This window comes from Fusarium poae, chromosome 2 (assembly GCF_019609905.1).
Source record: "Fusarium poae strain DAOMC 252244 chromosome 2, whole genome shotgun sequence".
NCBI lineage: Eukaryota > Fungi > Ascomycota > Sordariomycetes > Hypocreales > Nectriaceae > Fusarium > Fusarium poae.
Genome location: NC_058400.1, coordinates 5,787,121 through 5,813,357, shown reverse-complemented (window position 1 = coordinate 5,813,357; position 26,237 = coordinate 5,787,121). Strand labels below are relative to the sequence as shown.

The 26,237-nt window shown below is 46.7% G+C and overlaps 9 protein-coding genes and 1 non-coding gene across 10 annotated transcripts; 7 read left to right on the top strand and 3 right to left on the bottom strand.

Moving 5' to 3' along the window:
- Positions 1-269: 269 nt before the first annotated feature.
- FPOAC1_005898 (uncharacterized protein) lies at positions 270-1,397 on the top strand (the record flags this gene model as incomplete). The annotated part of the gene is made up of 3 exons (XM_044850409.1): positions 270-296; positions 347-1,092; positions 1,145-1,397. The coding sequence occupies 3 exons, from the start codon at positions 270-272 to the stop codon at positions 1,395-1,397; spliced, it is 1,026 nt and encodes a 341-aa protein (XP_044709119.1).
- A 393-nt stretch (positions 1,398-1,790) lies between these two features.
- FPOAC1_005897 lies at positions 1,791-1,880 on the top strand. The gene has a single exon. It is a non-coding gene; the product is annotated as a tRNA-Gln (tRNA).
- A 344-nt stretch (positions 1,881-2,224) lies between these two features.
- FPOAC1_005896 (uncharacterized protein) lies at positions 2,225-4,234 on the top strand (the record flags this gene model as incomplete). Its single annotated transcript, XM_044850408.1, has 3 exons — positions 2,225-2,328; positions 2,588-2,866; positions 2,929-4,234. The coding sequence occupies 3 exons, from the start codon at positions 2,225-2,227 to the stop codon at positions 4,232-4,234; spliced, it is 1,689 nt and encodes a 562-aa protein (XP_044709118.1).
- A 1,203-nt stretch (positions 4,235-5,437) lies between these two features.
- On the bottom strand, positions 5,438-6,595 carry FPOAC1_005895 (uncharacterized protein; the record flags this gene model as incomplete). Its single annotated transcript, XM_044850407.1, has 1 exon — positions 5,438-6,595. One exon carries the CDS (start codon positions 6,593-6,595, stop codon positions 5,438-5,440), a length of 1,158 nt encoding a protein of 385 aa, XP_044709117.1.
- Positions 6,596-8,767: 2,172 nt separating this feature from the next.
- On the top strand, positions 8,768-10,459 carry FPOAC1_005894 (uncharacterized protein; the record flags this gene model as incomplete). The annotated part of the gene is made up of 1 exon (XM_044850406.1): positions 8,768-10,459. The coding sequence occupies one exon, from the start codon at positions 8,768-8,770 to the stop codon at positions 10,457-10,459; it is 1,692 nt and encodes a 563-aa protein (XP_044709116.1).
- Positions 10,460-11,344: 885 nt separating this feature from the next.
- On the bottom strand, positions 11,345-12,508 carry FPOAC1_005893 (uncharacterized protein; the record flags this gene model as incomplete). Its single annotated transcript, XM_044850405.1, has 3 exons — positions 11,345-11,548; positions 11,602-11,892; positions 11,945-12,508. 3 exons carry the CDS (start codon positions 12,506-12,508, stop codon positions 11,345-11,347), a joined length of 1,059 nt encoding a protein of 352 aa, XP_044709115.1.
- Positions 12,509-13,189: 681 nt separating this feature from the next.
- Positions 13,190-14,948, top strand: FPOAC1_005892 (uncharacterized protein; the record flags this gene model as incomplete). The annotated part of the gene is made up of 4 exons (XM_044850404.1): positions 13,190-13,249; positions 13,313-13,849; positions 13,898-14,059; positions 14,109-14,948. The coding sequence occupies 4 exons, from the start codon at positions 13,190-13,192 to the stop codon at positions 14,946-14,948; spliced, it is 1,599 nt and encodes a 532-aa protein (XP_044709114.1).
- A 153-nt stretch (positions 14,949-15,101) lies between these two features.
- Positions 15,102-17,031, bottom strand: FPOAC1_005891 (uncharacterized protein; the record flags this gene model as incomplete). Its single annotated transcript, XM_044850403.1, has 5 exons — positions 15,102-15,221; positions 15,273-15,975; positions 16,028-16,304; positions 16,347-16,735; positions 16,796-17,031. The coding sequence occupies 5 exons, from the start codon at positions 17,029-17,031 to the stop codon at positions 15,102-15,104; spliced, it is 1,725 nt and encodes a 574-aa protein (XP_044709113.1).
- Positions 17,032-18,084: 1,053 nt separating this feature from the next.
- FPOAC1_005890 (uncharacterized protein) lies at positions 18,085-20,572 on the top strand (the record flags this gene model as incomplete). Its single annotated transcript, XM_044850402.1, has 11 exons — positions 18,085-18,316; positions 18,364-18,493; positions 18,544-18,564; positions 18,620-18,662; positions 18,712-18,813; positions 18,885-19,107; positions 19,163-19,293; positions 19,368-19,511; positions 19,561-19,695; positions 19,746-20,390; positions 20,450-20,572. 11 exons carry the CDS (start codon positions 18,085-18,087, stop codon positions 20,570-20,572), a joined length of 1,929 nt encoding a protein of 642 aa, XP_044709112.1.
- Positions 20,573-22,644: 2,072 nt separating this feature from the next.
- Positions 22,645-25,460, top strand: FPOAC1_005889 (uncharacterized protein; the record flags this gene model as incomplete). The annotated part of the gene is made up of 4 exons (XM_044850401.1): positions 22,645-22,798; positions 22,848-23,033; positions 23,080-24,333; positions 25,441-25,460. The coding sequence occupies 4 exons, from the start codon at positions 22,645-22,647 to the stop codon at positions 25,458-25,460; spliced, it is 1,614 nt and encodes a 537-aa protein (XP_044709111.1).
- Positions 25,461-26,237: the final 777 nt, after the last annotated feature.

Sequence of the window (26,237 nt, the reverse complement as noted above, 5' to 3'; positions counted from 1 at the left end):
TTGTGACATGTACGTCATTGACTCAAATGAGAGTGGTGATTCATGGTTCTCATTACAGACCATATATGTGCATTTTCATCAGCAGTAAATGGTAATGCAACTCTGTTACTTATTCACATCTATAAATGAACACTATAAGGATATCTGGTGGCAGAAGAATTCCTACAAGGTTATTAAACCGCGCTACTCGAACTCCTTTGTTGACTACACTTCCATTTTTACACTCGCAGAACAATTGTCTTTTTTGGAGAAGAACACAGACAAATACAATGGCTTCCATCATCGACACCGTCAAGGTAAACTACACATTGGTTTATTTTCCAATATTGGCTGTTAACTTTTCCAGAACACCATCGCCGAGAACTTTGGTGGTCTCGCTGAACAACTTGCCACCCACCAATTCGCCCTCTCTGAAACCCCCAACTTGTCCAATAAAGTGGCCGTTGTGACGGGCGGAAGCGAGGGCATTGGCTATGGTGTTACCCATACCCTCCTTACCCACGATATCAGCAAGATCTTCATCCTTTCTCTGTCCGAGGAGGTCGTCAAGGGCGCCAAAAAGTCCGTAGCTGAAGAGCTCGGGCAGGAGAAGGCTGAACGCACAGAATGGGTGCAATGCGATCTGAGTAACTGGGCTGAGGTCAAGAAAGCCGCTGATCAAATCAAGAATTCAACTGATCGTCTTGATATTCTCGTCAACAATGCTGGGCGGGGCATTCAGACTTACCAGCTTTCAGCTTATGGTGTCGATCAACACATGGCCACGAACCACTTTGGTCATGTGCTCCTCACATCCTATCTCCTAGAGCTTCTTAAGAAGACTTCTGAGGAGCACGGTGTTGTGAGGATTGTGAACCAAGCTTCCAATGCCCACCAGGGTGCCCCCAGCGACGTCAAGTTTGAGAGTCTGGACGAACTCAACACTGATCTTGGACCAAACCCTCAATACGGAAGATCCAAGTTGGCCAACATGCTTTACACTCGTTACTTCGATCGCAACGTAACCAAGGCTAGCTCACCCAAGATCCTGATGAATGCTACTCATCCTGGCTTCGTCAGCACGAGACAGAGCTTAGAGCACATTCATGAAGCGTACGTAATCCATTTGTTTGTATATCTGATAAGGTTCTAATAATTGGTACAGGTATCCCCTTGCTGGATACATGATGTCGACTGGCATGGAGCCTTTCAAAAAGGATCAATTCCAGGGTGCCACCAGTGCAGTCTATGCCGCAACGATAACTGACAAATCGGGCCAGTACATTTGTCCTCCTGCTGTACCAGAATCGGGTAACGAGAAATCACAGGACGAGAAACTTGGTGACCAGTTGATGGAGTTGACAAGAAAGATCATTAGTGAAAAGTTCGAGTCTTTTGATGACCGCAAATTTTATTAGACAAACAATCACAGGATTAGTTTCGGCGTTAGATAGCTATAGTCAGTAATAAAGTGGTAGTGAAGTTTACATAAGTGATGGTTGTTGGTTCACTTCCGCCCAGCCCAGGTGACAAAGCCTACCCTAAGTTGTGTTATGTTGAGATCTCACATCAATCAGAGAGATAAATGCTGGTCAATTTACTTGAAGGGGAAAGATGCTAATCAAGCTCCAAGGGATTGATTGTTCCATCCTTTTTTTCAACGTTTATCTTGATCAAGGACGAGAACTAGAAAGATAAATTACTTCCAACTCACCTGATGTACCTAGTATATGTTGACTGGAATTGAATAAGGACTGTTCGTCTATGCTATATATATTGTCTTTATAGAAATATTTATAACTAAATCTCACGGTCCTATAGTCTAGTGGTTAGGACGTTGGATTTTGATCACCTATCAAAAGCATCTTCCGAAGTCCCCGGTTCGAACCCGGGTAGGACCTCTTCTTTTGCCCGCCTTACCTTTTGCTTAACTCCACATAAATATTCTCCTCTTTTTTTGTATATCGCGCGTTGTCATTTTTTGTCAGAAGAACCACATTAAAAGGGTCCATGACTCGGCATGGTGGATTTGTCTTTGGCCAATAAAAGTCCAAAATATCTTGAGTCTTTTTTCTTCTGTTCGCCCCAAGTTAGCTTCTCCGCATTGTATCACGGCGTCTCCATTGGTTCAGCTTCTAGAAAAAAAGCATCATTCGTTCATTTATTTTTGCATCAAAATTTGTATCTAAAAAGGTACAATTCTCTCGCTCTCAACAGTCAATGATATCTCGTCATGGTACGCGCCATGGGCTGGCATAAGCCCGAAAACTTTGCTGGCTCGTCGATACGCGCCATTCTTGTCGGTTTGTTTGTGTCCTCAGGGGGTTTACTCTTTGGCTACGATGTGGGGTGAGTTGACCTTTCTCGAATTATTCTCTCGTAAAATCTTGTTGTCTACCTATCGTTACTTCTTTTGGGGAAGTCGTTGCGGCGCGGTTATGCTTTCACAGCACAGCCTTGTGTGACGTGACGCGACCTGGTTCGATTCAACAAGTACCATTTGAGCATCGTCACTCTATTCTTTACGCGTCACGCAACTCAAGCATACCCCTTCCCTTTATATATACATCATTGAACTCGACTAATAAGGGATTGTTTCTTTCATCAGAGTTATCAATGGCGTCCTTGCCATGGACGTCTTCCAGAACGACTTTGCTACCGATCAAACCTGCAGAGACGAAAATGGCCACATAGATCTATGTCCTAAAGATTCATCTCTTATCGTTGCTATTCTCAGTGGCGGAGCTGTTGTTGGCTCAATACTTGCTGCTCCAGCTGGTGATAGCATTGGTCGACGCAAAACATTGTTTCTTGCTGTGGTGACCTTTTGTATTGGGGCTATTTTTCAGGTGTGTGCTCAAGCCACTCCCATGTTGCTAGTTGGCAGGTAAGTTCAAGTCTGCCCAGTTTTTATTGTATTCTATGATGCTGATTGCTGATGCTTTACAGAGCGTTGGCAGGTGTTGCTGTAGGAGCTACATCAGTTCTCGTGCCTCTTTATCAGTCTGAGACGGCACCGAAATGGATCCGAGGAAGCATAATTTGCGCCTATCAACTCTCCATCACGGTTGGAATTCTCGCTGCAACCATCATCAACGTCATTACGGCAGGTATCAACAGCGCAGCCGCCTACCGTATCCCTCTAGGACTGCAACTAGTGCCTGGCGTTATCCTTGCATTCGGCATCATGTTGCTCCCAGAGACGCCTCGCTTTTTGGTCAAAAAGGGACGCAATGACGACGCTGGTATTTCCCTTAGTCGGTTCCGCAGGCTTGACATTACTCATCCTGCTCTTGTGAACGAGCTACAGGAGATCATCGCCAACCATCAATATGAGATGACACTGGGCCATGATACCTACCGAGCTCTTTTCACAAGGAACTCATCCCTTGGGCATCGGACCCTGACGGGATGTGGTTTGCAAATGTTGCAGCAGCTCACCGGCATAAACTTTGTCATGTACTACGGTACAACCTTCTTCAGTAGATCCGGCGTCAGTAATCCGTTCATCATCAATCTCGTCATGATTATAGTCAATTGTGTTTGTACAGTACCTGGTCTCATCGTTATCGAGTCTTGGGGAAGACGGAAGCTTCTCATGGCCGGTGCGTTGGGCATGGCAATATGCCAGTTTATCATCAGCGCAGTATCCACGGCAAACGAGAAATCGTCCCAGGACCTCGGGAACGCATCCAACATGGCTCTCATCGTCTGCTGTGCGATCAACGTATTCTTCTATGCCTCATCGTGGGGACCTGTCACTTGGGTTGTTACTTCAGAGATCTTCCCCCTCAAGTTGCGAGCAAAGGCAATGTCGGTGTCGACGACAGCGAACTGGCTATTAAACTTTGCCGTTGCTTATGCGCCTCCATTTATTCTGGGGAGAGGGGCTGACGCGTTTGGGTTGAAGATCTTCTTCATTTGGGGTACATTTTGTATCCTTGCTATCGTCTTTGTCTGGTTCATGGTGTACGAAACTAGTAGGATGACACTGGAACAGATTGATGAGATGTACGAGCGTGTGAGTTATGCGTGGGAAAGCCCAGGGTTCAATCCGAGCTGGAGCTTCCAAGAGATGCGCAATACTGGGTGGGCAATCAATGCGCCAGCAGCTGAGCTACAGAGTACTACTTCGGCGTCTAACAATATCAGTTCTTCAAATACAGAAAATGGGGCCCATGATCAGCACTCGGTGCACTCAAACACTCCACCGAATTCTGCAACTCCCATAGCAAATGTCGACTTTAGTTACTAGTTCAAGATAGACCATTCAATCTAATTTTTCTTTCATGCCAGTTGATTCAGGAACGGGCGGCATGTCCACCAGCCCAAAAACGGCTGGGGATGGAACTGACGGGAATTACCAGTGATTCCGAAAAACAGTAACAATGAAAACAATGTTGCTTCAACTTGACAGCGCCTCCATTCTTGGCAGATGTAACCGGAAGTGTTTTGTCCGCTGAGTACCGGACACCAGCGTCCTCGTCGTTCTGCTTTTGGAATTGAAGTAGAACAGAAAAGGAACAATTACCACTGAGAGGAACAAAATCAGGTTTTCCTTTCGGATCTACATCGACATCCGCTTTCTCCGTCTTATCGAGTTCGAGATCTTCAGTTAGTTACCTAAAAGTATAAAAAAAAACATGGCAAGACAGGAACTTGACCAGCCTATCAAATAGCGCGGCTCAGAGAATCAACATCATCCGACCAGTGGTTCCGACGGTAGATGGTAAGCCTTACCGTTCTCGAACGTCTTTCTCTAAGACATAGTGACATGCTGATCAGACCAAGCATTCCAGTGGCATTCAGCCCAACCTTCTAGAACAAAAATGGTCGTACGTGGTCCAATTAGAGTTTGGAAACCACCGCAACCGTCCACAAACATCATCCGGTGGCGCAACGGGAGGGAGCTTCTAAGTGGCTGAAACTCGAAGAATAGAAGAAGATGGTGCTTCCCTTGCATCTTAGCATTCCATGACGACGATGGCTGTTATCTCTTTGTCAGACCGGCAGTGATATGCCGATGTGTCACTTGTGACCTGTAACCCGCATGAGTTTAGAGCCGAGACCTTTAACATCATAAGTGTTAATTAAATATTGAAGTTTTGCGCCTCCAAAATGGTGTTTATAGATTCTTCTAGACAGTGGTGACAATTCATGACTTGGTGACAGCGTAGCATAATTGATCGGGGTCTCACATGAAGTACAAACATTCCAAACCGCCTCTGAAATGTTTCTGGAAAAAATGCGCTTCAGTGAGAAGTTGGTTAGGCAATGTGAGATATCTCTATTCGTGGGCATAAACCAACATGGCCAAGTTAAACATCCAATTAGTATTCCACAAAAGAAAGCACGGTAGCTTGACGCCCCAGACCAATTCCTACACATACCAGTAAAAGAAAATTGAAAACACCCGGGTAAAAAAAGGTCTATGTTAACAGAGAAGAGGTTACTGGTATTATCTTTGCCTTGTCTTCAACGCCGTCATTGACACAGAACTCCGTATGGAACTGGCTGGCGTAGAGCACGCCGGAGGACGGCCCTCTTCTTGCTTCTGTCGCCTATCAAACTCTTTAAGAAAGGTATAAACACTACCGAGAGGCATATACTCGAGCAAAGGCCGCAGCTCACTTGGAAACATCTCCGCGCCGTGATCCTTGATATCCTCATTCACACGGTTGAGGCGTAGGATTTGCATCCAAGACACGATACCATCGCCCACCATAAACGTAGGGAACGACGCCATGGCTATGTCATCAAGGATCCATGTATTCCGGAAATACGGCCTGTTGAGAAACCCAGAGATAGCCTTGTAGCTGGGAACCTCTGTAGGGTCGGTGATGCCCTCGGGAATGTCGCTGAGATGAGCAACGGGGCCCATCCACTGAAGGATGGGTGCGTAGTTTTTCGGGTTCGCTTCACGGTCGCCGGGCTCTCCGAAGTTTGCGGGCATACAACTATCCCACGCTCTGATGATCTCGATGGCCAGGTCAGATGTCGAGTCTTTGGGGCCTAGCCATCCTACCACCAGCCGCGCCTGCCGATATGCGCGAGCCATGGTGGCGCGACGCTCGGCCTGTTCACGCTTGTTTCGTGTGTCGATGCATAATAGATCGACCCAGACGCGCAAGGGCGGTTGTTTGTCTGACTTGGCCGAGCCTGGATCGACGAGTTTCTTGAGAAATGTCCTCAACCAGCTGGGACGTTTGGTCGTAGGTGAAGGCGGCGGCGAGTCTCGTTGTTGATCCTGGGCGGTTGTGTTGTTGTTGCTATTTCTTTGCACTTCTAGGTCTAGTGCCGATGTGGAATGGGCAGTAGAAATCCGCCTGCCTAGAAAGACATCTCTAACATAGCGTAGGGCCTCAGCAAGGTCTAGAGGGATGGCGACCTTACTACCATTGAGGATGATGGTTTCTGTATTTGTGATGTCGCCGTAGAGGGCTGAGAGGCCAATGTAGTCAGGAGAATCCGTCAGTTTCTCTTGAACGAGGCGACAAACTACGCGGTCGTTGATGTCGTTGGTGGGGGATGGCTGCAGCTCAAGCAACCTCACTTCGCGGGCTGATAGGTCTATGGATCGGTATTGGATCGAAGAGAGTCCGTCGGATGGAGCCATTAGTCAGATGGATGGTAAGCAGGTGGGCGAGTAAGTGAGTGAGTGACTTTGTGATGTCTTGGCGTGACTGTGGGTAGTTGACTTGTTGGTTGTTGGTCACAACTTGTCGTATGCAGTAGTCTGCAGGGAGGGGGAGGGTACAATTTAGATGGATGTTGCAAGTTCAAGAAATGGGGAACAAAAAAAGGACAGGACCAGACCAGACCAGACCAGACCAGACGTGGGAGAGACACGGTAGTAGTAGTGGTGGTACTTGTTTTATTCGTAGTTTACCGAGAAGAGCCTAACCAACAAACCCAAAGAAAAAGCAAAACGGAGAAGCAGAAGAAATAAAGAAAAAGAAAGGAAGAAAACCCGCCAAGACCATGGAATGTGGCCCAATACAATATGTTCCACTACAATGCCGGGTTTGGACATGGTAGGAATGGCAATCTGGCAATGATTGTCCGATTTACTCAGCAGGGACAGGCCCATTAGCCTATCTACAACAAGAACATCGACTTAGGTCTGGTGCATGGTGATCAAATTAGATCGTCTGTCAGCCTGACAATGCGAAACGCGTCGGCAAGTGGAAAGACGGCTTTCGAATCTTAGGGAAAGGTTAAGTTAAGTTTGGCTTTAGACCGTTTGCGTTGAAGGAAGAGGCTTGTCTCAATAGACTCGCAGCCACGAGTCGAATAAACGTTCATGGAGATGCCCTGGCCTGGACGAAAATGAGAAGAGGCCCGGGCCGGGGTTTATCGAGGACCATCGTCGTTTGAGGGAGGAAGGGAGGGGCTGTCTAAATTAGCGTATGAAGCTAACATGGATCCAGAATTGGGCTTCGTGACAAGATGGGACTGGGATTGGGATTGGGATTGGAAACTGGGAATTCGTCATAATGGTGTGTGGGCTGGTGAAGAATGACTGACTGACTTGACTGTCTTGCCCTTTTTCTTTGTCTATGAGTGAGACATACATATCTTGTTCATCGTTTCCAATTTTACAACAAGAGACAAAAGGAGAAAGCTTCTGGATGCTTTGTCCCTACAGACAATTGCACTTTTCCCTTTTCGGTCTTGAATCCAGACGCGGCATTTGTGGGTTATGTATGTATTCTCTCTGTATGTACGTTTACAATGTCTTACTCACCGCCCATGGACAATCATTGACTGATATGATGGCTCTTTACCTCGGTAGCCCCAACATCAAACTTGCATTCCCAACCTGTCAAGGGTTCCATTGCAGATGATTGTGAGGGAAATCCTCACATGTAACCAAGGGAATGGCTTGGTTCCCATTAAACGTGGAGACCCAACTGCCGAGTTATACCGCACATGGCATAGTCCCAGGACTCAGCTACCGGGAAGAGCCCATACTACAATGATAGACGATACACCCAACCCACTGTATTTATCCCTTGTCTTGTTGGCGCCATCACTTAAACCTGCATGTTGGTGATTGCAAACCAGATGATGCAACATACATACAGGTTTGCCCCATACCAGAATCGTATCCTTCCGCAAATCCCGATCTACTGACCCTCCCGAGAATAATCACAACGACAAGTTCTGAGATTACAACACTTTGAAAGAATCATCCAGATCTGAAAGTACTCGTCGCGTGTCGGGTGTCTCCGACTGACATGGGGACGCTATCCGTATAATGATGAGACATCTGACGCGAAGCCTTGCAGGTTCTTGAACCCTCTCGCCTCTTGACCACGCGTAGGCACACAATGTCTACACTCCACCACCACCTCCGAGTTTCTGGTGATCGTCGCTGCATGTTGTTTCCATCCCGGACAAGTCCTATGTGAAGTGCGAACAGGGAGGGGCACAGAAGTCCATTCGCTGGTTCATCCCTGTTTTCTGGATCTAGGCCCCCAGCTAGCTCTTCTGTCTCAACCAACACACACAATCAGATGAGGTTGAAAGATTTCATGGTTCAAAATTAACAGGTATTTTGTATGCGATGGCAATTCGATAATTATTTCAACCCAGGCAAATACATGATCCTCGTTACTGTAGCTGCGGTATTTCAAGTTGTATCGTCCCTTAGATAGCAGGCCAGGTTTTTATATAAAAGAAGAGCAATAAACCGCCCTAGTAAGGATCAATACGCTCAGACTTCTCACTATCGTGAACTATCTACACTATTACTAGCGATCTAATTTCCCCATTGCCGATCAAAATGTCCTTCCCCTGGTGTCTACCCTGGCCTCAGCAGAGCTACTGGGATGAGTTTAACCTCAACGAGCTCAAAATCAAAGTCAAATCATCCTCTTCCCGCAAATATTCGGACCCCTCTATTTCTTCTTCTTCTCCTGAGCTTCCCCAGTACCCGTACTTCTGGGGCAAGGGTCTCCGAGGCCGTGGCATTGGCAGGCTACTCGACCGACACTCCAAAGCCAAGAACCCTGTGCACATCGGATATGCTGAAGCGAGAAGTCTCATCGGTCGCGGAACCGTCGACGATCTCCAGCGTCTGTCCAACCTTGCCAGTACTTTCGTTATTGAAGTCTTTGAAGACATCGATGAATCCTCAGGGACTTCTTCTGGCTCATTGTCCTCGGGCTCCGGATCTAGAGTTACTCAGCTGAAACTATCACCTGAGCTAGAGCAATGGAAGCAGTCCCAGCATGCGATCGGTAACGTTCTGCCGCCCAAAGGCGCTGGCTTGAGCCCTGTCTCCCAAGAGATCCTTCAAATCCTTGGCGCAGAGCACTGGCCTGAAGCTCTCAAGACCACCAATGCCCTGTTCGGCTGCGGTATCGCTAGTCTTCTTATGGGTGCTGCCGACTCGAATACCATGTTCTCCAACTACGTCACTGACATGGCCTTTTACTATGAGCATGGCTACAACTACGTTTTCCCCAACCTTGAGCCACTGCTGGAGAAAGGATTAAACGACCCTCATGCGCTTCGAACACCTGGTGGCCGAGAACGTCGGGATGCCGTCGCCATTGGCAAGAGATATATTCAGGGTAAGATCGCCTTGGAGAAGAAGCACAAGGATCATCTTCTCAACCGATCTGCTCGGCTAGACAGACGGACTGCGCAGATCGTTTCGCTGTCTGAGAGTAGTCTTCTTGGCATGGCAGCCGAAGCGACAGCGAGGGGATTTGATGCCGGTGCCGTCATGGCAGATCTTGTCTTTAGCTCGCCAGGAACCGACGTTGTCGACGTGGGCTGTGATCTTGTCAATTCGGAGGTGATGAACTCATTCCTCAACGTCAGCGACATCACAGAGACAGGAATTGTCAGCGAAGACGTATTGAGGAGGGTCTACGATGCATACGCTGTGATGGGCGCAAGGATGCTCACGCAGCGATGGCATGAACCTGTTGCTAGGATGTGTGCTGCGCTATACACTTGGCACATCCAGAACGATCGACACATGTTTTTCCGCCGTGCCCTTCTGGGCTGGCAGAAGGCGAGAAAGACTCCTGCTCAGCCGCAGAGCGAGGCTGATTTCGATGAGGTGTTTGACAAGAAATTTCGTCTCACTGGCTTCAGTCGTCCTCTTGATGCCAAGTATACGTGCAATGGGGAGGATACCTGCGATCATGTCCACGAGCACCTCGCCCGTCACGACGAAGAGCCCCTTCTCAAGGAACTCTGGTGGTATCTCGTCACAGGACCTCTGGCGTACGTTCGTGGAGGCAAGGTTGATGAAGCAACCGAGTTGGAACTCGCCGAGGGATCGCGATTGAGAATGGCTAAACTTTTCGCCAAGGGTCGAGTACTCGAGATGGTTTGGCTAATTGCACATGCGAATCATCACGCTTGGCAGGTCAACTACCTATTTGAAGCTGCCATGTTTGGGAGTATCCTTGATGGAGGAAAGCTGATTGGAAAGTTGGACAGAAAGGAGCAGTACTAATGTGTTGGTGTGATGTTAATGATGTGATGAGTTTATGGGAGTTTCCTACCATCTTTTTGTTTGGTTTTGTCATAAAAGTATCTGATAGACACGTCTAATAACTATATTTTCGATATCTTGTTGTGGTTTGAATGTATTGCAGTATTCGTTTTATAAAAGACTGTCCTATCTTTTATGAAGAAATCATCCCACTGAGTAATACAATGATTCCGTTATTGTCAAACTATCTTGCTATGATAACAGCTGCTCTTGTTGATCAGCCTGCCAGACCGTTCATATAATAATCAGGCTGTGTACAAAAATAGGTAAGATACAGAATGAATAGGCACAGACTCCAGTTTGTCCGACTGAATCTCATCTTAAAAAATGGCGATATTCGGCGGTTGAGTGTGAAGTGGATGAGGAGAGAGATGTGCTTTGAGGATTCTTTAAAAGATGAACAGAGACAGTCTTTATATATTTTGAAAGCGTTTTCCCTGAACTTCAAATTGCAAATCAATCGCTATATAAACTAGATAGTGTCCCATATAAGTACTTCTTTGCCATCTCCTGATCTTGTTTTGTGTAAACAATATTAATTCTACAGAGCTTTGTAGTTAGATATTCAAATCACTTAAAATCCAAACCAAGTCCCAAGTTTCATTTGATACAAGCACAGCCCTTTCAAATCCAGTCAATTAGAGTATCTTGACTTGCTACAAGTGTGAGTTGGCTCAGGTAGTAACAATTGTTTCTATTCCCATCAGTCGCTCAACTAAGCTATCTAGACATGGGGAGCGTAGGAAAGCGTCGCAAATTAAAGACATTGTCTGTAGTTTCCAAACATGATGAAATAAAAGCTCAGAACATCTGCGTTTCTTTCCCACTGCTGCATGGGTCACAACTCTAAGCTGTGGGTACTGAAGAATCGCTGTCAAGTCGTTTCACAGAGGGGCAAGCAACGGCATCAGGTCCCGGAGACCACCTCTCAGCATCGCCTAGCCGGTCTGCTGTAAGACCACTGCTTCCAGGGTTCTTGAACCCCCTCTCAAGCTGGCGCTGATAGGAGACCTTACGCAGACGCTCCGTTTCCGCGGGTGTCAACTGAAGCTATGATCTTGTCAGTTTGGAATGGAGGCTTCGAGGATAATAGAGAAACTTACATATACTTCGACCCCAATAGCGTGAATGGCCAGTGCCATCCAAATCCCAAGTGAGAAGCCCAGCGAAAGCGCCGCAGAGATGTTCTCGGGACTTTCGCCATCCATGTCGCCTTGCACCGCTACCCATGCATCTAAGTCTTTACATTGAGGATATTTAGTTACCAAGGACTCTGTATCGTCGTAAAAGGTAGCAATCTTGTCGCACAGCATAGGTTGTTGGAAGGTTGGGCTCTTAGACATGACCAGTGCGGAAATGATCATGATCAGGCGGATGGTGATGATGGAACCAGCCTGACAAGGTTAGTAACGAACACTTGGCAGAAAATATGTTTCGGGTACTCACGTAGAACCAGGCTCGAAGCATCCAAGCTCGATGCTGCTCAAGTTGCAATGTCTTGATATTCCATATCGCCAAGGCCAGAGATCCAACAAACATTATTGACATGGTTCCGACCCAGCCTCTGACCATGAGCGAACCACCAAAAGCAACTGGTGCAATCATGATGGCACCCACAGTTCCGATGATAGCAAGAATTGTGACAATGTATCCGTTCATGCGATGCACAAGAAGAGCTTTGTACCTAATAAATGGCACGAACTGAAAAACAACGAGCAGACTAGCAGGGATGATAGTGTAGAGATGAAGCTTAATTCCGATTTGGTAAACCGCTTTGCTCTTGTATGAGAAACATTCGCCGGGACCTGCTCCGTTGCCTTGACTGTTGGGATTGCAGTAGACGCCTGTGTAGTCGAGGAACATCATGCGTGCGAGAGAGAAGCCGAGCATGGCGCCAGCAAAGATGAACCATAGGACGAAGTTATAGCCCTTGGAGAAGCCGATGGGATTGTAAACTTTACGGACTTTGGCGACGAAAGCGTTTGCTGGAGGACGTGTTGGGGCTGCCATAGTGTTGGCTGTATATAACGTGGTGGGCAGATAGTCAAGATAGGAATGTAGTCAAGTCAAGAGATGGATGTGGCAGTAGAGTGATGGGCATGATCATATATATATATATGTATGTATTGACAGAGGATGATATATATATATATACACGTTCTTGTTGCTTGTGAAATGACATCCATCCAGGCTATGTTGGCGACTGAAACCAGGATTAGCAAAATCGCCTGCAAATCCTCAACTCATGCCCGTGTCTCAGGACTCAGGAAAGCGAAGTCCGTTCCTCAGTGCACGTTGATTGGTTGTGACGATGCTTCGATGCCACTAAAAAAGGTTGTTCGCTTACAGAGAAAGACGAATGCGATTTAACGTGTGCGAAGGATTCATAACGCTAAACTACATCGAGACTCAATCTGCGCCGGCACAAGAAGTCAATGCCGTCATTTAAACACGCAAATAAATGCCAACATTAGATCTATCTACTAAGTCTAGTCTACGTATGCACTCCTCCCTAGGACGAGTCTGTTTGGAAACTCAATTGGTTCGTTTCCCTATCTAGATAGATTGTAACCCATGTTAGCAGTCTAGGTAAGTCCACACAGACAACAACTCCTCTACACACAAATACAGTGCTGGCTAGACTGAATCTACTATTCACAACATTCTCGAGTTCGATTTGATTACAAAAACATGGTGGGTGTTCCCGGTAGATCCAAGGGATGTATCACATGTCGAAGACGCAAGAAAGGAGTAAGTCAACCGCCATCTTTCTTTATGAATTCCTTCAGATCAAGCGTTCACATATTCTTGTAGTGTGATAAGGTAATGCCATTTTGCGGTCAATGCATCGCTCTCAACATCTCATGCGGCGGCTACGATAAACAATCTATCTGGCTCAACAGCAAAGGACCAGCACAGACATCTTATACCAAGTCGCTGCTGCAAAGGGACAGCTTCGACGTAAAAATTATCTCAAAACCACCCGGTGTGTCTGTGATACCGCTACACGACTCACTTGCCAGGACAGCCAGAACTCAAAAGTTCACTGGACTTTTCTGGACGGATTACCTCTCAGGAGGGAATGGTTTCTCGCTCAAGGCTTCAGGTACAACGAGCTTCCAGCGCATGCGACTCTACGAGGATTTGAGCCAAATAGAGCCCGCCCTTCAATATGTCGCGATGGCACTGAGCACAGCTACTCTCGGGGCAAACAGTAACGACATGCAACTGACACGAAAGAGTCAACAGGCATATGGCTTGGCGCTGCAGCAAATGGCTTTCTCTTTAGATTCGTCCAGGCAAGACAAGGACGGTATGCTTGCAGCCATTCAACTGATGCGAGTTTACGAAGTATGCCTCCCAGCTCTTCTATCAGTTGCCGCACTAACGACGTGATAGCAATTATTTGGGAGGAACTTCATTGAAGATCCAAGAAGGCCTACAACTCAAGGCTTCAAAAAGCACATCGATGGCGAAACGGCGCTTATTTTAAGCCGGGGCCCCGACGATGTCTGGTCCTCTATGGGACGCCAGCTATTGGCTGATGGATGCCTCACACTGGTAAATTTAGCCATGATAATCATAGGTGCTTATATACTGATAGCCATAGATCAATACATGCGTGTCTCGAAGAAAGAGGTCACCTTTCAGTCAACAACAGTGGAAGCGAATACCTCTATGGCGCTTAGTGACAGACTCGCCACTCAACAAGCTCATTGACATCTTGGTAGAGGTCCCAGGTCTCCTAGAAGACTTGGATATTCTTCGGCAAGCTTCGTATTCAAATGGATCCGAACTGGCAAACGCGCTCAAAGGTACCTGCCATGCATGCGTATTGGACCTCTTATGTTGGGAAGCAGATATAGGCCATGTTCTCACGGCTTACGACTACACAGTCGTGGGGAAAGCTTTACCTCTCCCCAAAAATGACGATGATCTAGCAGTCATTTACTTGAGCTGTTATTATTGGATGACTTGTCTAATGGTATACTCAACAATGGGCTTTTGTGAACTTGAAGACCAAAAGATCGGCACAAAACTCGATCTTATGGATTGTCCAAGTCAGATAATTGCCACATCTTATGCCTACCGTATCGCACACGCAATTCATCTTCTGTTTCAGCCACCAGCAGGAGACTACAGCTCTGTGGCTGTCTTCTTCCCTCTTGGCAACGCGATACGGTACCTTATCATGACGGAAACATATGGTGGTCAAAGCATGATGAGCAATGAGAGATTGTTAATTACAAAAGTTTTTACAAAACCATTACTAGGGAGTTTTGTTGGTCAGTTTTTGAAGAATTTGCAGGCTGATGATGATGTCGACTATGGCTATCCTGCAGAGAGACTGATAGGTATGGTAGGTGTTGAGTATAGAGCAAGAGTATGGTGGTGTGGTACGCAGAGAGCTGGGGTACCAAAGATGCCCTCTGAAGGGGCTTGTCTTTAAAACCCAACCAGGGATATAGGAAGAGTTGATAGGGATGTTTACTGGATGATATGTCACGCACTATACCAGAGCTTCCTACATGTACATGTGCTGTGACGTTTGTCGGTATCCTCTTTCTTATTATCTCTTACTGTCTATATATTTCCCTCGCAATCAGTCCAAAGGACCGTAACGAAGGTTCGGCACAAAGTCTGCGTGAACCTTTTGTTTTACCTCATCGGGAATCGGGGCCATTGACTCTACTCCTTCAAGAACAACTATCTGCTGTCCAGCCTGCAACACAACTGTCAGCATGGTATACAATAAAGATTGATTATATCTTACCCCAAAATGATGAATCATGTGACAGTGTAGCATGCTCGCAGCAGGGAACGTGATCTCGTAGCGAATGACAGTCCAGTCTCCAGTAGCGTTTCCAAGCCGACATCCATCGCGAATAGGAGGGTCCTTAAAATTGAAGTAGTCCGTAGCACCTGCATCAAGGGCCTCTTGAACTGTTGCCCAAGGAAATCCGTCATGCCCAGTTCCAATTATCCACGCCTTGTGATTATGTTTATGGAAGGGATGCTGAGTCGTAACATTGGCTCCATTTTCGAATATGATGTCAACCACAGATCCATTCCGGAGCGCGTTCTGGTCACCCAGTGTTGTGCTACCTCGGGAGTCCTCTTGCCACAGAAGAGGTGGCAACTGTTGACGGAATGCTTGGTGAGAACCCAGACCCAAAGACCAAGCTGAAGGCCCTGTCATGTTGATGAATAGCTTTACTGTTTCGTCAGAGGTTGGTGGTGGAGGTCTCGCAGGGAAAGGAGCCAGCTTCATCTCGTCCATAGACTTCAAAGACGCAGATACTAGAGTGCCATTGAGGTGTACCCATGGTTTCGTGGTAGGTATTTTTGTAATTTCGTTATTGTTCTTTTTGGAGGGGTAACGAAGAATGCCAAGTCCCTGGATGACCTGTTCTTTTCGAAGTGATGTTAAGCGAATTGCGTAGTCGCCTGGGGTTTGATCCAGATGTACTAGGATGCTAATTATGTCTCGTTAATTAATCGTCGTCTCAAAGGGGCACAAACGCATACCTAATACGTTCTCCAAGATTGCAGTTAGCCGCATGTACCTTCTGGGGGTGAACAAATTCTCCGTCTGCTGCCACGACATAAAATTCATGCTCGTCGATGCTGATTTGTAACTCGTGGTGTGCTCCAGAATGGATAAAGTTGATCCATATCCATTCTTCTCCATCCACCGCAGCGACGACTTCAAGCTCTCCCATTGTCGGTTGACAAACTTGAGTGTTGGCGTAGAGCGCCTGTTTGGCTTGGACCATGCAGCCGAGTGAGTTTCTTCCGGGTCCCCCTGTTTCATCAATCATTTCTTTAGAGTGACAATACGTCCTACCTTTTCCGTTCATGACAATCGAGTTACTGCACCAGGGGACAATACCCGTGTCTCGGTACATTATAAGTAGTATATCCATCGGCTCAGCATTCCAGTCGCTTATGACAACATGTCGAGGGTTTGCTTCTGCATGCTGCATTCCTTTTAGATCCTGTGGTGATGATGAAATAGTCTTGTATGGTCTTGGTCTCCAAGCAGCAGGTTCTATCCAGATGGGACCGCGTTGCCCATCGGCAAATGCAGGGCCGAAATGTCCGTGGTAGAAGTAGCTTCCATATTGCTGTTGTACAGTAAACCGATATGTGTAGTTATCACGTGGTTGGATTGAATATTGCGTTACTCCAGGGACTCCATCGTTCCAAGGTCTGTCCACTTGATAAACCCCGTGCCTAATCGCCGTGTGAGTTTTGTTACTTCCGCAATCGTCTCTGTTGAAACATGTAGCATACCAATGCATAGTAGTCTCAGTAGCGAGCTGGTTATTCACGAATACCTCGACTTCTTCACCCTCAACGGCTGTAATCAAGGGGCCAGGGGTTTGCCCATTGATGGCAAAGACAGGTCGCCCATGGCCATCGGCAGCACTCCATTGGCTAGTGATTGTGAAGTTGTACCTTCGTAGGCCGATCGCAAGATCACAGAGCAGCAGGAATGAGAGGACAAAACTCTTGGTATGTCGTCGCATTGCGTTTGTGTTCCTTGATAAATAGAACTGAATGTTCTCGGCAGGCTTTACAGATGCGAAGTCTGAAGCAGGGGCACAGTCGCTATATACCACGGTACCACATTCATTGACTCGATGTCGGTCAAGTTGCTTCTTGTGATTAGTTTGAGACAGGGATAAAATCGCGCCTCAACTACCGAGCCCAAGGGTCAGGGGATCGGTCGTGCTGTTCGGTACCGTCGGCTTTCAACCAGGGACCTCGCAATCTGGGGCTCTTGGATCATCGCTTGTTACTCCGCACGGTATCACCACAGCTTGTGAGTCAACTCGGTGGCAATGTTCTCCACCGATGAAATCACCTTGTGAACCTTTTCTCATCTTGTCTTTATTGAGAGATGCTGCCAAACGGGTGATTCTGCCAACGGAAATTTGTTGGTTGGCAAGACTCATGCTAGGGAGAGTGAGTTAAGGGCAAAGACGTTAATGATAGTTGGGGTGACAAGCATGAGTTGGGCGTAAAGGTCTAAGCAATCGACTAATACGTAACTCGTCTACTCTGGTCCTGGCTCTTACCTTTCACAAGAACATACAAAAGGATGCTGCACGGTCAACCGAGCTTCACTATTGAGCTTCAGCTCACCGTTCTTTAACCAATGGTGTTTACGGGACACTATGTGACTTTACATGGACTGACAGCGGACCAGGGCTGAAAAGCTTAATTTATGGCCCCATACACCAGATCTCTTCCTCAAAAGGACTGTATCTCCGCTACTCTAACCTCGTTCCTCAGTTCTAGCCAGGTGATCAATGCTTTGTAATTGGTGATTCGCGTCACCTGAGACATGCATTGTGGTATCGGTTACTCTGAAAGCTGTATTATACATGCTTCAACGCCCGCACGCGTGAGGGGGACGCAAGACTCAAACACAGCGATAGCTACAGCGTAAGGTCACCAGGATTAGGACATCGAATGGGGTTAGCTACGTGTCGAAAAAGAGCCTAACTAGATACTTTTATATAAACGAGCCGTTCTTTGGTGTTGATAACCAAACCTCGGCTTCAACAAACACAATCATGGATCCTAAGCAGGATTTCCTACCGAATGTGAAGCGGCTTCATACGACTTCTCGAAATGCTTGGCTTTGCGTTGTCGTCCTTACAACATTCTCTCTAGCCTTGGCTTTCTGGCATAAGGACTTACACCATGTCCTTCCACACTGGACTAAAGAGAAAGACGCCAGTGCTGAATCTACAGCTTTGGTCAGGAGTTATCACCTGCAAACAGGTGTGCGTTGGATGAACCCAGGTAAGTCAGCCATGTGCATGTCAGGGCAATGATACTAATATTGCCAGACGGTGGTCGATGGCGAGTCATGTTTACCTGCAATGGACAGTCACCTTGCCCTACGCTATATGCTGAGGAGGGGGATATCATCGAGTTGAGTGTGAAGAGCGACATATATGCTCAGTCGTCTATCCATCTGTATGTTGAAGTGGAACATCTCGAGGATCTATACTAACACCCCGCTCTAGGTCTGGTATCGGGCACAAACAGTGATTACATCCTCTGAAGGTTTCATATCCATTCGACTAACAGGATTTGTGACAGGACTACGGGGCCATGGAACGATGGAACCGCGGGTCTTTCTCAAGTAATTACCGCCGCCTTTGAAGAGGATATTTTCGTCTAATGCTTTGCAGTTTCCGACCCTTCCGAGAAGCAACTGGACTACCGCCTACGACACGTCGGGCGGATGGGGACTGAACTGGTTCATTGACCACACTACCACAGCATCAGCCGATGTAAGCTGGACATCCATCCCGACCCCCGAGTGACAATATGGTCACGACAACTGACTGACTACTGCTATCAGGGTATTGCCGGAGCAATCTACGTGGCACCTTCACCAGATCGTCCTCGACCATATCACCTTGTCACGAACAACAACTTAGAGCTCCGCCAAATTCGTGAAGCTGAGCGCAACATTCGTCATGTCATAGTCCAGAATCACCAGCATCGTGATACAGTATGGAAGTTACTCCGCATGAGAGCTGAAGGGTCAGAGTATTACTGCTATGATTCTATCTTAGTCAATGGTAACAACATTTTGCTATGTGTTCACCAGTCAAAGCTAATCTAACTTTTCAACAGGGAAGGGTCGCGTGCACTGTCGTCAGCCTGGATATGATCATATCAACGGCCATGCACTGGATCAGAAGGGGTGCATCCAGCCTCCTGGATTACCTGATGAGACTTGCACACCAAGCGAAGCAGACTATGAGGTTTGTAGCCCTTTATATACGCAATTTGGGATCTGATCCATCTTCCTTTTGTTTAGAACTCACAACGATAATAGGTCATTGAAACCGGAAGCCAGAAATACATGATGTTGAACCTCATCAATTTAGGCTTCGAGCATTCTGTCAAAGTCTCTATCGACCATCACAAGATGACTTTGGTGGCCAACAACGGTGGCTTTGTCTTTCCAGAAACGTCAGATGTGAGTCTCTTCTCCTTCCATACAGAATGTTGCTTCTGACATCTATCAGGTTGTGTACATTCCAGATCCCAGTCGTGTGACAGTATTGATACATCTGGACGCTGAGCCGGATGATTACGCCATCCGGATATCTTCGACTAGCGAACTGCAGAACCTTCATGGCTACGCAATCTTGAGATATCGGGTATGTCTCTTTTCCTGAAACAGAACTCGACTGATCTAACATGATGGCAGGTCAAGCGTCCTCCCCAATATGGCGAGCCCATGGCACTTCCGTCAACCACGCCAGAAACAGTCTGTCTCTTTCCAGACGGAAACACAAATCCAAGCTGCAACACCACTGATGCACAGTTTGTCCCTCCATATCCTGCAAACCCGCCAGCGTCATCAGTCAACAAACGTCGACCAGCACAGGCCGACTTTACTTTCAGATTAGCAGCTGACTCCCAGCCGTCAAAAACTGAGCGTGTGCCAGAGTATCTTCTCAATGGCAAACCATGGCAGCTCTTCCATGGCTCAATGATGCCCCTGCTTTTTCATGCTGCAAATGAAACACTGGATAAGCCTGTTATCAGTAACCTTCCTCTAGGCTCGGTGGTAGATCTTATAATCGAGAATCATATCAATGAAACGATATCGTTCTACAAGCACGGTGAACCTTCATGGCTTCTTGGCTCCAGCGCGAACCAGAAGTTCCCGGGGAAAACTGTTGAAGACGCGATAGAGAGACCCGGCGTGTCGGAGAAGCTTCTCAATTTGCGCAATCCCGGGCTTGTAATTGTTCATGACTTGCCTGCGCTGGGATGGAGTGTTTTGAGGTTCAAGGTGACGTCCCAGACAGCAACCATGCTGCATGCTGCGAAGCTGAGATACTTTGCTGTAAGTCAAATATTGTTAGCGCTTTGATCAGTGGCCAGTCACTAACACGAGGTGCTTAGCTGGGTATGACAGTGCCTATCTTGGAGGGAATTACAGTGGACACGCCACTAAAAGTTCCCGAGTCGGTCGTTGAAAGGCCTCATGTCGACTTCAAGCCCGCCCACGACGGTATTTTTGGATGACGATTTTATTTGACAAGCTTGAAAAGGGTTATCAGTGACAAATCTGTCACATTTTGGAAGATTATCTCGAAATACAATTGCAGTAGCCATACAAGTGCACGAAAGAGCATAACAATTGCAGTGATAGTGACCCTCTCCACAAAGCGCCAGTTCGCCAGGCACAATTGTGTAAACGACCACGGGTTGGCCGCAACATACCGAAGTGGTTGAGTGTCAATACAGAGATGGTGCTTTGCAGCTGTTGCATTATAGTGTCTAATCAGATCTTGGCATAGCACATACGACCACAGCTCGCAGAGAACTCCGGATCCCGTCCGCTCTCCCATAGATAAGCTGCGAAGCGCTGGATTAGTAGTTGGGTCGGTGACGACCAGCGAATACCCGGTGTTGTATGTTTTTGCCTTTTGCCTTTATCGATCGTCTAGTCAAGCACTTTATTTTTTATCGGGTGCAATCGCAAGGAGAACGTGACAGTTGCCGTTGTCAGAACCGTGGTTGAGTCGATTCAGTGGAGTCATGGGAATTAATTTGGTGTATTGCTTGAGTAGTGCGGAGATTGGCAAGAACAATTATGTTCTGGGTTGAAGATTGCACAACGAACTACAAGTACATAATGTCTTTGACCAGCAAAGGTTCGCAACATGTTCCATAGTCTCTTCCTTTGTCTCGTCAGCCCATCGGCTACAATACACCAGAGACAAGCGCATAGACAGACATCATTGACAAGCGTTGAGACAGGCGCATGAGCTTGTGATCACGGCAGGTTGGAGAGACCGGAGGCAACCAAGTGTCTTGTTCAAGAACCCATCGTAGGACAAGCTTTGACATATTGGGGAAGCAATGAACTGTCACAGTCATAGCTCCGGCTTCGACTCGGGAAACGGTCACGGCTTCAATAGATTTCGTATATCAAAAAGCAGTATTGGGATCGGTTCGTGGTATCTTTGTATGATTCGTGATTGGGAATTTGTCGAGAGGCCAGAGGTTGCATCGCTGGTGTCATCGCTGAAGCATCTTGTCGCCTGTCTGCTATTATTAGGAGGGCTTCATTAGATCAGACGCGGTATCTCTTCGTGCGCGACCAGGAGTGGGACGGCTTTTGTTGAACCCTGCGATTGTTATGGCGAGAAGGGTAAATGGTGCACTGTTGTGTCGATTGAGAGTCGCTTGTGGCATTGTCAGTTGGTAAGGAAGGAATTCGCAGGTTCAACAGAAGGAAGGTCGCGTTATTAAGCTACTAACTAAACGCAGCGACATCGATCCTTGACGCGCCGGGATATTTTTGGCCATGACTCAGATGGGTCGCCGTAGCTTGCGATGTTCTCGGATGACTCTCAGGGTATTTGCGCGCGTTGAGTAATTGCTAATAATTACGTGTTTGTGTTAAGTTGCCAACAGAAGGAAACCAAATGTGCCCAGGAAGAACTTCGGCTAAATGACAAAGCCTCGTGGTCATCTATTCGCGGCATGGAAGACAAAATCAATGGGCTCAGTTTATGCGAGTCAGACCACACCTCTTGAGCTATTAATTTTTGCACCCCGATTAATGGCTACCGTTGCTGGTACCCCAGATTCCCCATCATTTTGTATTGCATTTCCACCCATTCTATAATCCCAACACAGACACAACAGGAACCTCTTCTCTAGGCTAAACTTTCCACGCTCTTTATAAAGTCCTTAAACGACCTGATAATATATGAATAAAAACCAAAATACTATTATATACCGTATGGAATTATAAAAAGCCTATTATTGCCAGCAATTATCACAGTCAATTCTCCACGTCCTGCTGTATGTAGGGTAGTGATCAAGACCAAAATAACCTTATCTTAAGCTCGTGACTCTCCCGCGTAAGTATGATGATTTGTAATTGGTCAAAGATATGTGTATGACCCGCTGAGGCAGAACGAACGCGTCGCCTAGAGAAACGACGTCATCATTTTTTAAGCAATGGAAGATTCCCTTCACGATTCTCGATTTCGGCTGCAAAATGGCGTTTAATCTCACCCAAACCTCGAAATCCCAACTCTTTCCTCACAAAAACTGACAACAATCGACCAAGTATTGTTGAGATGGATTTCTCATGTCATGTTTCCATAAAAAACGAGTCAGACGAGGATCTTCTCCTTGACGACTCTGGCCTCGACAGTGGGAACTGGCCATTACGTCAGCCGCTCAACGTTATCGAAGCTGGAACAGAACAAACCATCTACCTCGCTCAACCCAGTGAGTCCAATATCCTTAATCGCTATACCGCGGTACTAACAAAAGACAGGCTGGGGAGGATCTAAAGCTTGGGTCACGTATGTAGCGGAATACGGCCAGGGATGGACAGACTTTACCCTCGAGTTTGAATGCCCTGCACTGCCCTTCTCCAAGAACCATGTCTCAGTCAAGGATTGTTCGCCGGCCTTTCAGATTGACGTAACCCATGTTCAGGAAAGGGGAAGTCCTTTAACTGGTGAGTTTGTTCTCTGATCTTGTCGAAAAATAGCTAACAATATTAGCAAATGTAACCATTCGTATGAACAAAAGAAATAGTTTGACCACCACAGAAAATGACCAGGTCAGAGCAAATTATGACATTGGCGTCGGCGTATCATTCCCTACCAAGATGGACATCAAGTTTCCTGTTCACGAAAGCATTGTTGTCGCAGCCTTTATCAACTCTGACATGATCTTCCCCAGAGGCACAGTCTATAACAATATCAACGATAAGCAATGGGAATTCTTCCGCGGCGTCGTCTGGAATGATGACCCTTCATGTCTATTATTTGAGGACGTCACACAGGATAACAGAATGTTTAGTTTGGGCGTCGAGTGGCTGAACGCTTTCAAGTTTGGCGACGAGAAATGCATGACGAAGCGGTCGCACATGGGCAATCTTCAGTTCTTCCATGGCATGGGATCCGAAATGGGCGAGAAGCCAGAGAAGACGAGGAACAACATTATTACCTGGATCGAAGTCATGTACAAGCTTGCGTGCGGCAATCAAGGAGTGTCCGAGGACCATGTTCTCAGTCATGTTCTTCCCGGATACTTTGGCAAGGAAACCGTACCCTCAAAATCCGACACCCTCCGTGATCTCCTCCTCGCCACGACACCAAAATACAACAAAGCTGAAATTCAGAAACGAGCTTTTGGCGTGTGTCTGCATATGATCTCTGACTCATACGCCCTTGGTCACACTCAGAGGCGCCTTAAGAACCCCGCCGACATGATCGAGCGCGATACAGCGGGCTACATCCGCTTCCGACCCGACACATACGGCGACTGGGGCTCGATCGTCTGTTTCCACACGTATAACGATCAAGACGGCGATCGGCATTCTCATTACGATGACAAAGATGGCGAGGTAGATCCGACACCAAGGGATGTCACTACATTTAATGAGACCATTGGAGCGAGAAATGCAATTGATGCGTGCACGGAGCTGATCAACTTGTTTGTTAAGAAAACTCAATGGCAAGATGGCGTGAAGCAGTTTTTGGAGGATGAGGTCTTTGTGTTGGACCGTTGTGCCAGACCGTCTGACCATTTCACCGATGAATCTGTAGTATCGGATTCTTACAACTATGAGGAAAAGACCCAGGAGTTTAACTATGAGGCTGGACTCCAACGCAAACTTGCTTCATTGGAGGCGGGTCTTCCCTCGAGTGTGTCTGCAAAGGGCGCCTTGGCGAGAAGGTCCAGAGTCATTCCGGGAGTTGCAATGGCTGGTCTTTTGTTAAGTGCTCTGCTTTTTACGCTTCTTACTATGAGTATGAGTATGCGGGGATTTATGTGTTGACGCAATATGCAGGAACGAATTAATCTGGAAAGGGGCAGCTTGGGACAGATTGGCGTTTACCTTTGATGCATCGTAACGGTTAGGTCAGCGTTGTATTTATCACTATACCACTCTTCTAAATTGCTGTTTTGAGATGAATATCACTCTCGATAGTGGAGATCCCGAGCAAGCCATCACACCTTGTTTTTATTATATGACACTTTGAACTACCGAACGAAGCATCACTTTGCTTATCCGTAAAGAAATCATAAAAAGGCATGAACGCGTGGAGTTTATGCTGCTTGCTCAAAGCAAAAAGTAAAAAAAAGGGAAAAGTGCTCCTCTGATAAGACACATGAGCAAAAACGAGAGGGCTCAACCGGGGATTGAACCCGGGACCTCCTGCATGAATGATGACTCATCCCAAAGCAGGAATCATACCGCTAGACCATTGAGCCAGTGTTTATTTAATATAAAGATGTCTGAAGAAATGGAATATGTTTTGAACTCTGGACCATTTGGCGGTCTGGAGAGACTTTCGCTGCAACTGTGTGGCGTTTTGACTTTTGATTAGTCCTTTCAGTCTCTGGACCCACTTTGGTTGCATGTGGTTTGAGTTTCAAGAAATTGCAAACATACTGCTACGACTGAAGTTGGTTGTTTATAGTGGGACAACCTCAGATACTGTCAGAATGTGGCATGTATGGAAGGCGTCAGTATGGTTGAGAAATGAAATAGACTAGAGTGTTTCCATTGGTAACAGAGTGGCATGAATGTGGTCTACCAGCATCTGGAGCGAAATGGAGCACCGACTAGACTAGACCCTGGCTGATGGCTACCTAGTTAACTGCTTGACAATGTCCAGATTGTTGCTTTTGGCAATCTCTTGCCAAAACAAGATAAGAGGCTCCGTTTAATTGGGTAATAGAAGCTGTCATGCGCTCGCGAATGCGAAAAATCACTTCATCCGATGTCACGAGCTGTCAGATGATCGCCTACTACTACTAGCTTGCTATTTCCTACTTCGGCATTTAAAATCACACAATACTACTTCTTATCAGTCTATATGGGATTAATCACTAATATGAAAACATAATAGGAGAGGCTAGTGGTCAATAGAATATCTAACGACTGTGATGCACTTCGTACCTATGTTATCATCATCGCTAGGAGAGCATGACTGCAATGTATATTCCTTAAACATTGAATTATCTCTGTATATATCCAAACGCTACGAACTGTGTATAGGATTTCTTCTGCTCCTCATTAGCACAGTAGTTACATGTGAGTCCTGCTCTCGAGAGGGAGGCACTCGACAGGGGAACCCGACTAATTTTCTATAGCAGGAAAACAAAAAAACTGCCATGGGAAGTTACTAACCATCTGGAGCAGTGATTGTAACGACGAGGTCTGTGCTGTGCTACTGAGAACACAAGAGACGGGGTTAGTAGGTCATGTTATTTGGACGAGATTCCTTAGTCCCTTCATTTTTATACCCTACTACTTGGAAGCTAACCTTTTTGTTGCCCACTAGACAGTTCATGCCAGATGTATCTGGATAATTGATGTGTCCCACTGTCTGATACCTGGACGTAGCTCTCGGTTAGCTCTCCTATCCCTGTTAGAATAGTTATCGCGCAATCTCCAATTTTGACGATTCGATTGAGTTTTGGTAAGGCCTAACAGTATCCATTCATCATCTTCCCAACTTGTTCTTGCTCTCACAAGATCCCACGTGGACACTGGACGGCCCGTTGATCTTCTGACCGGGCCGTAATTCTATTCATCTCTACCAAAACTCTTGGTCGTTTTGGGACGCCGTTTCTCAAACAGCAAGAGACTTTGGCATCGTATTCGCGTTAGTTGTTGCCCAAAATGGGTTTGTACATTGTTAGC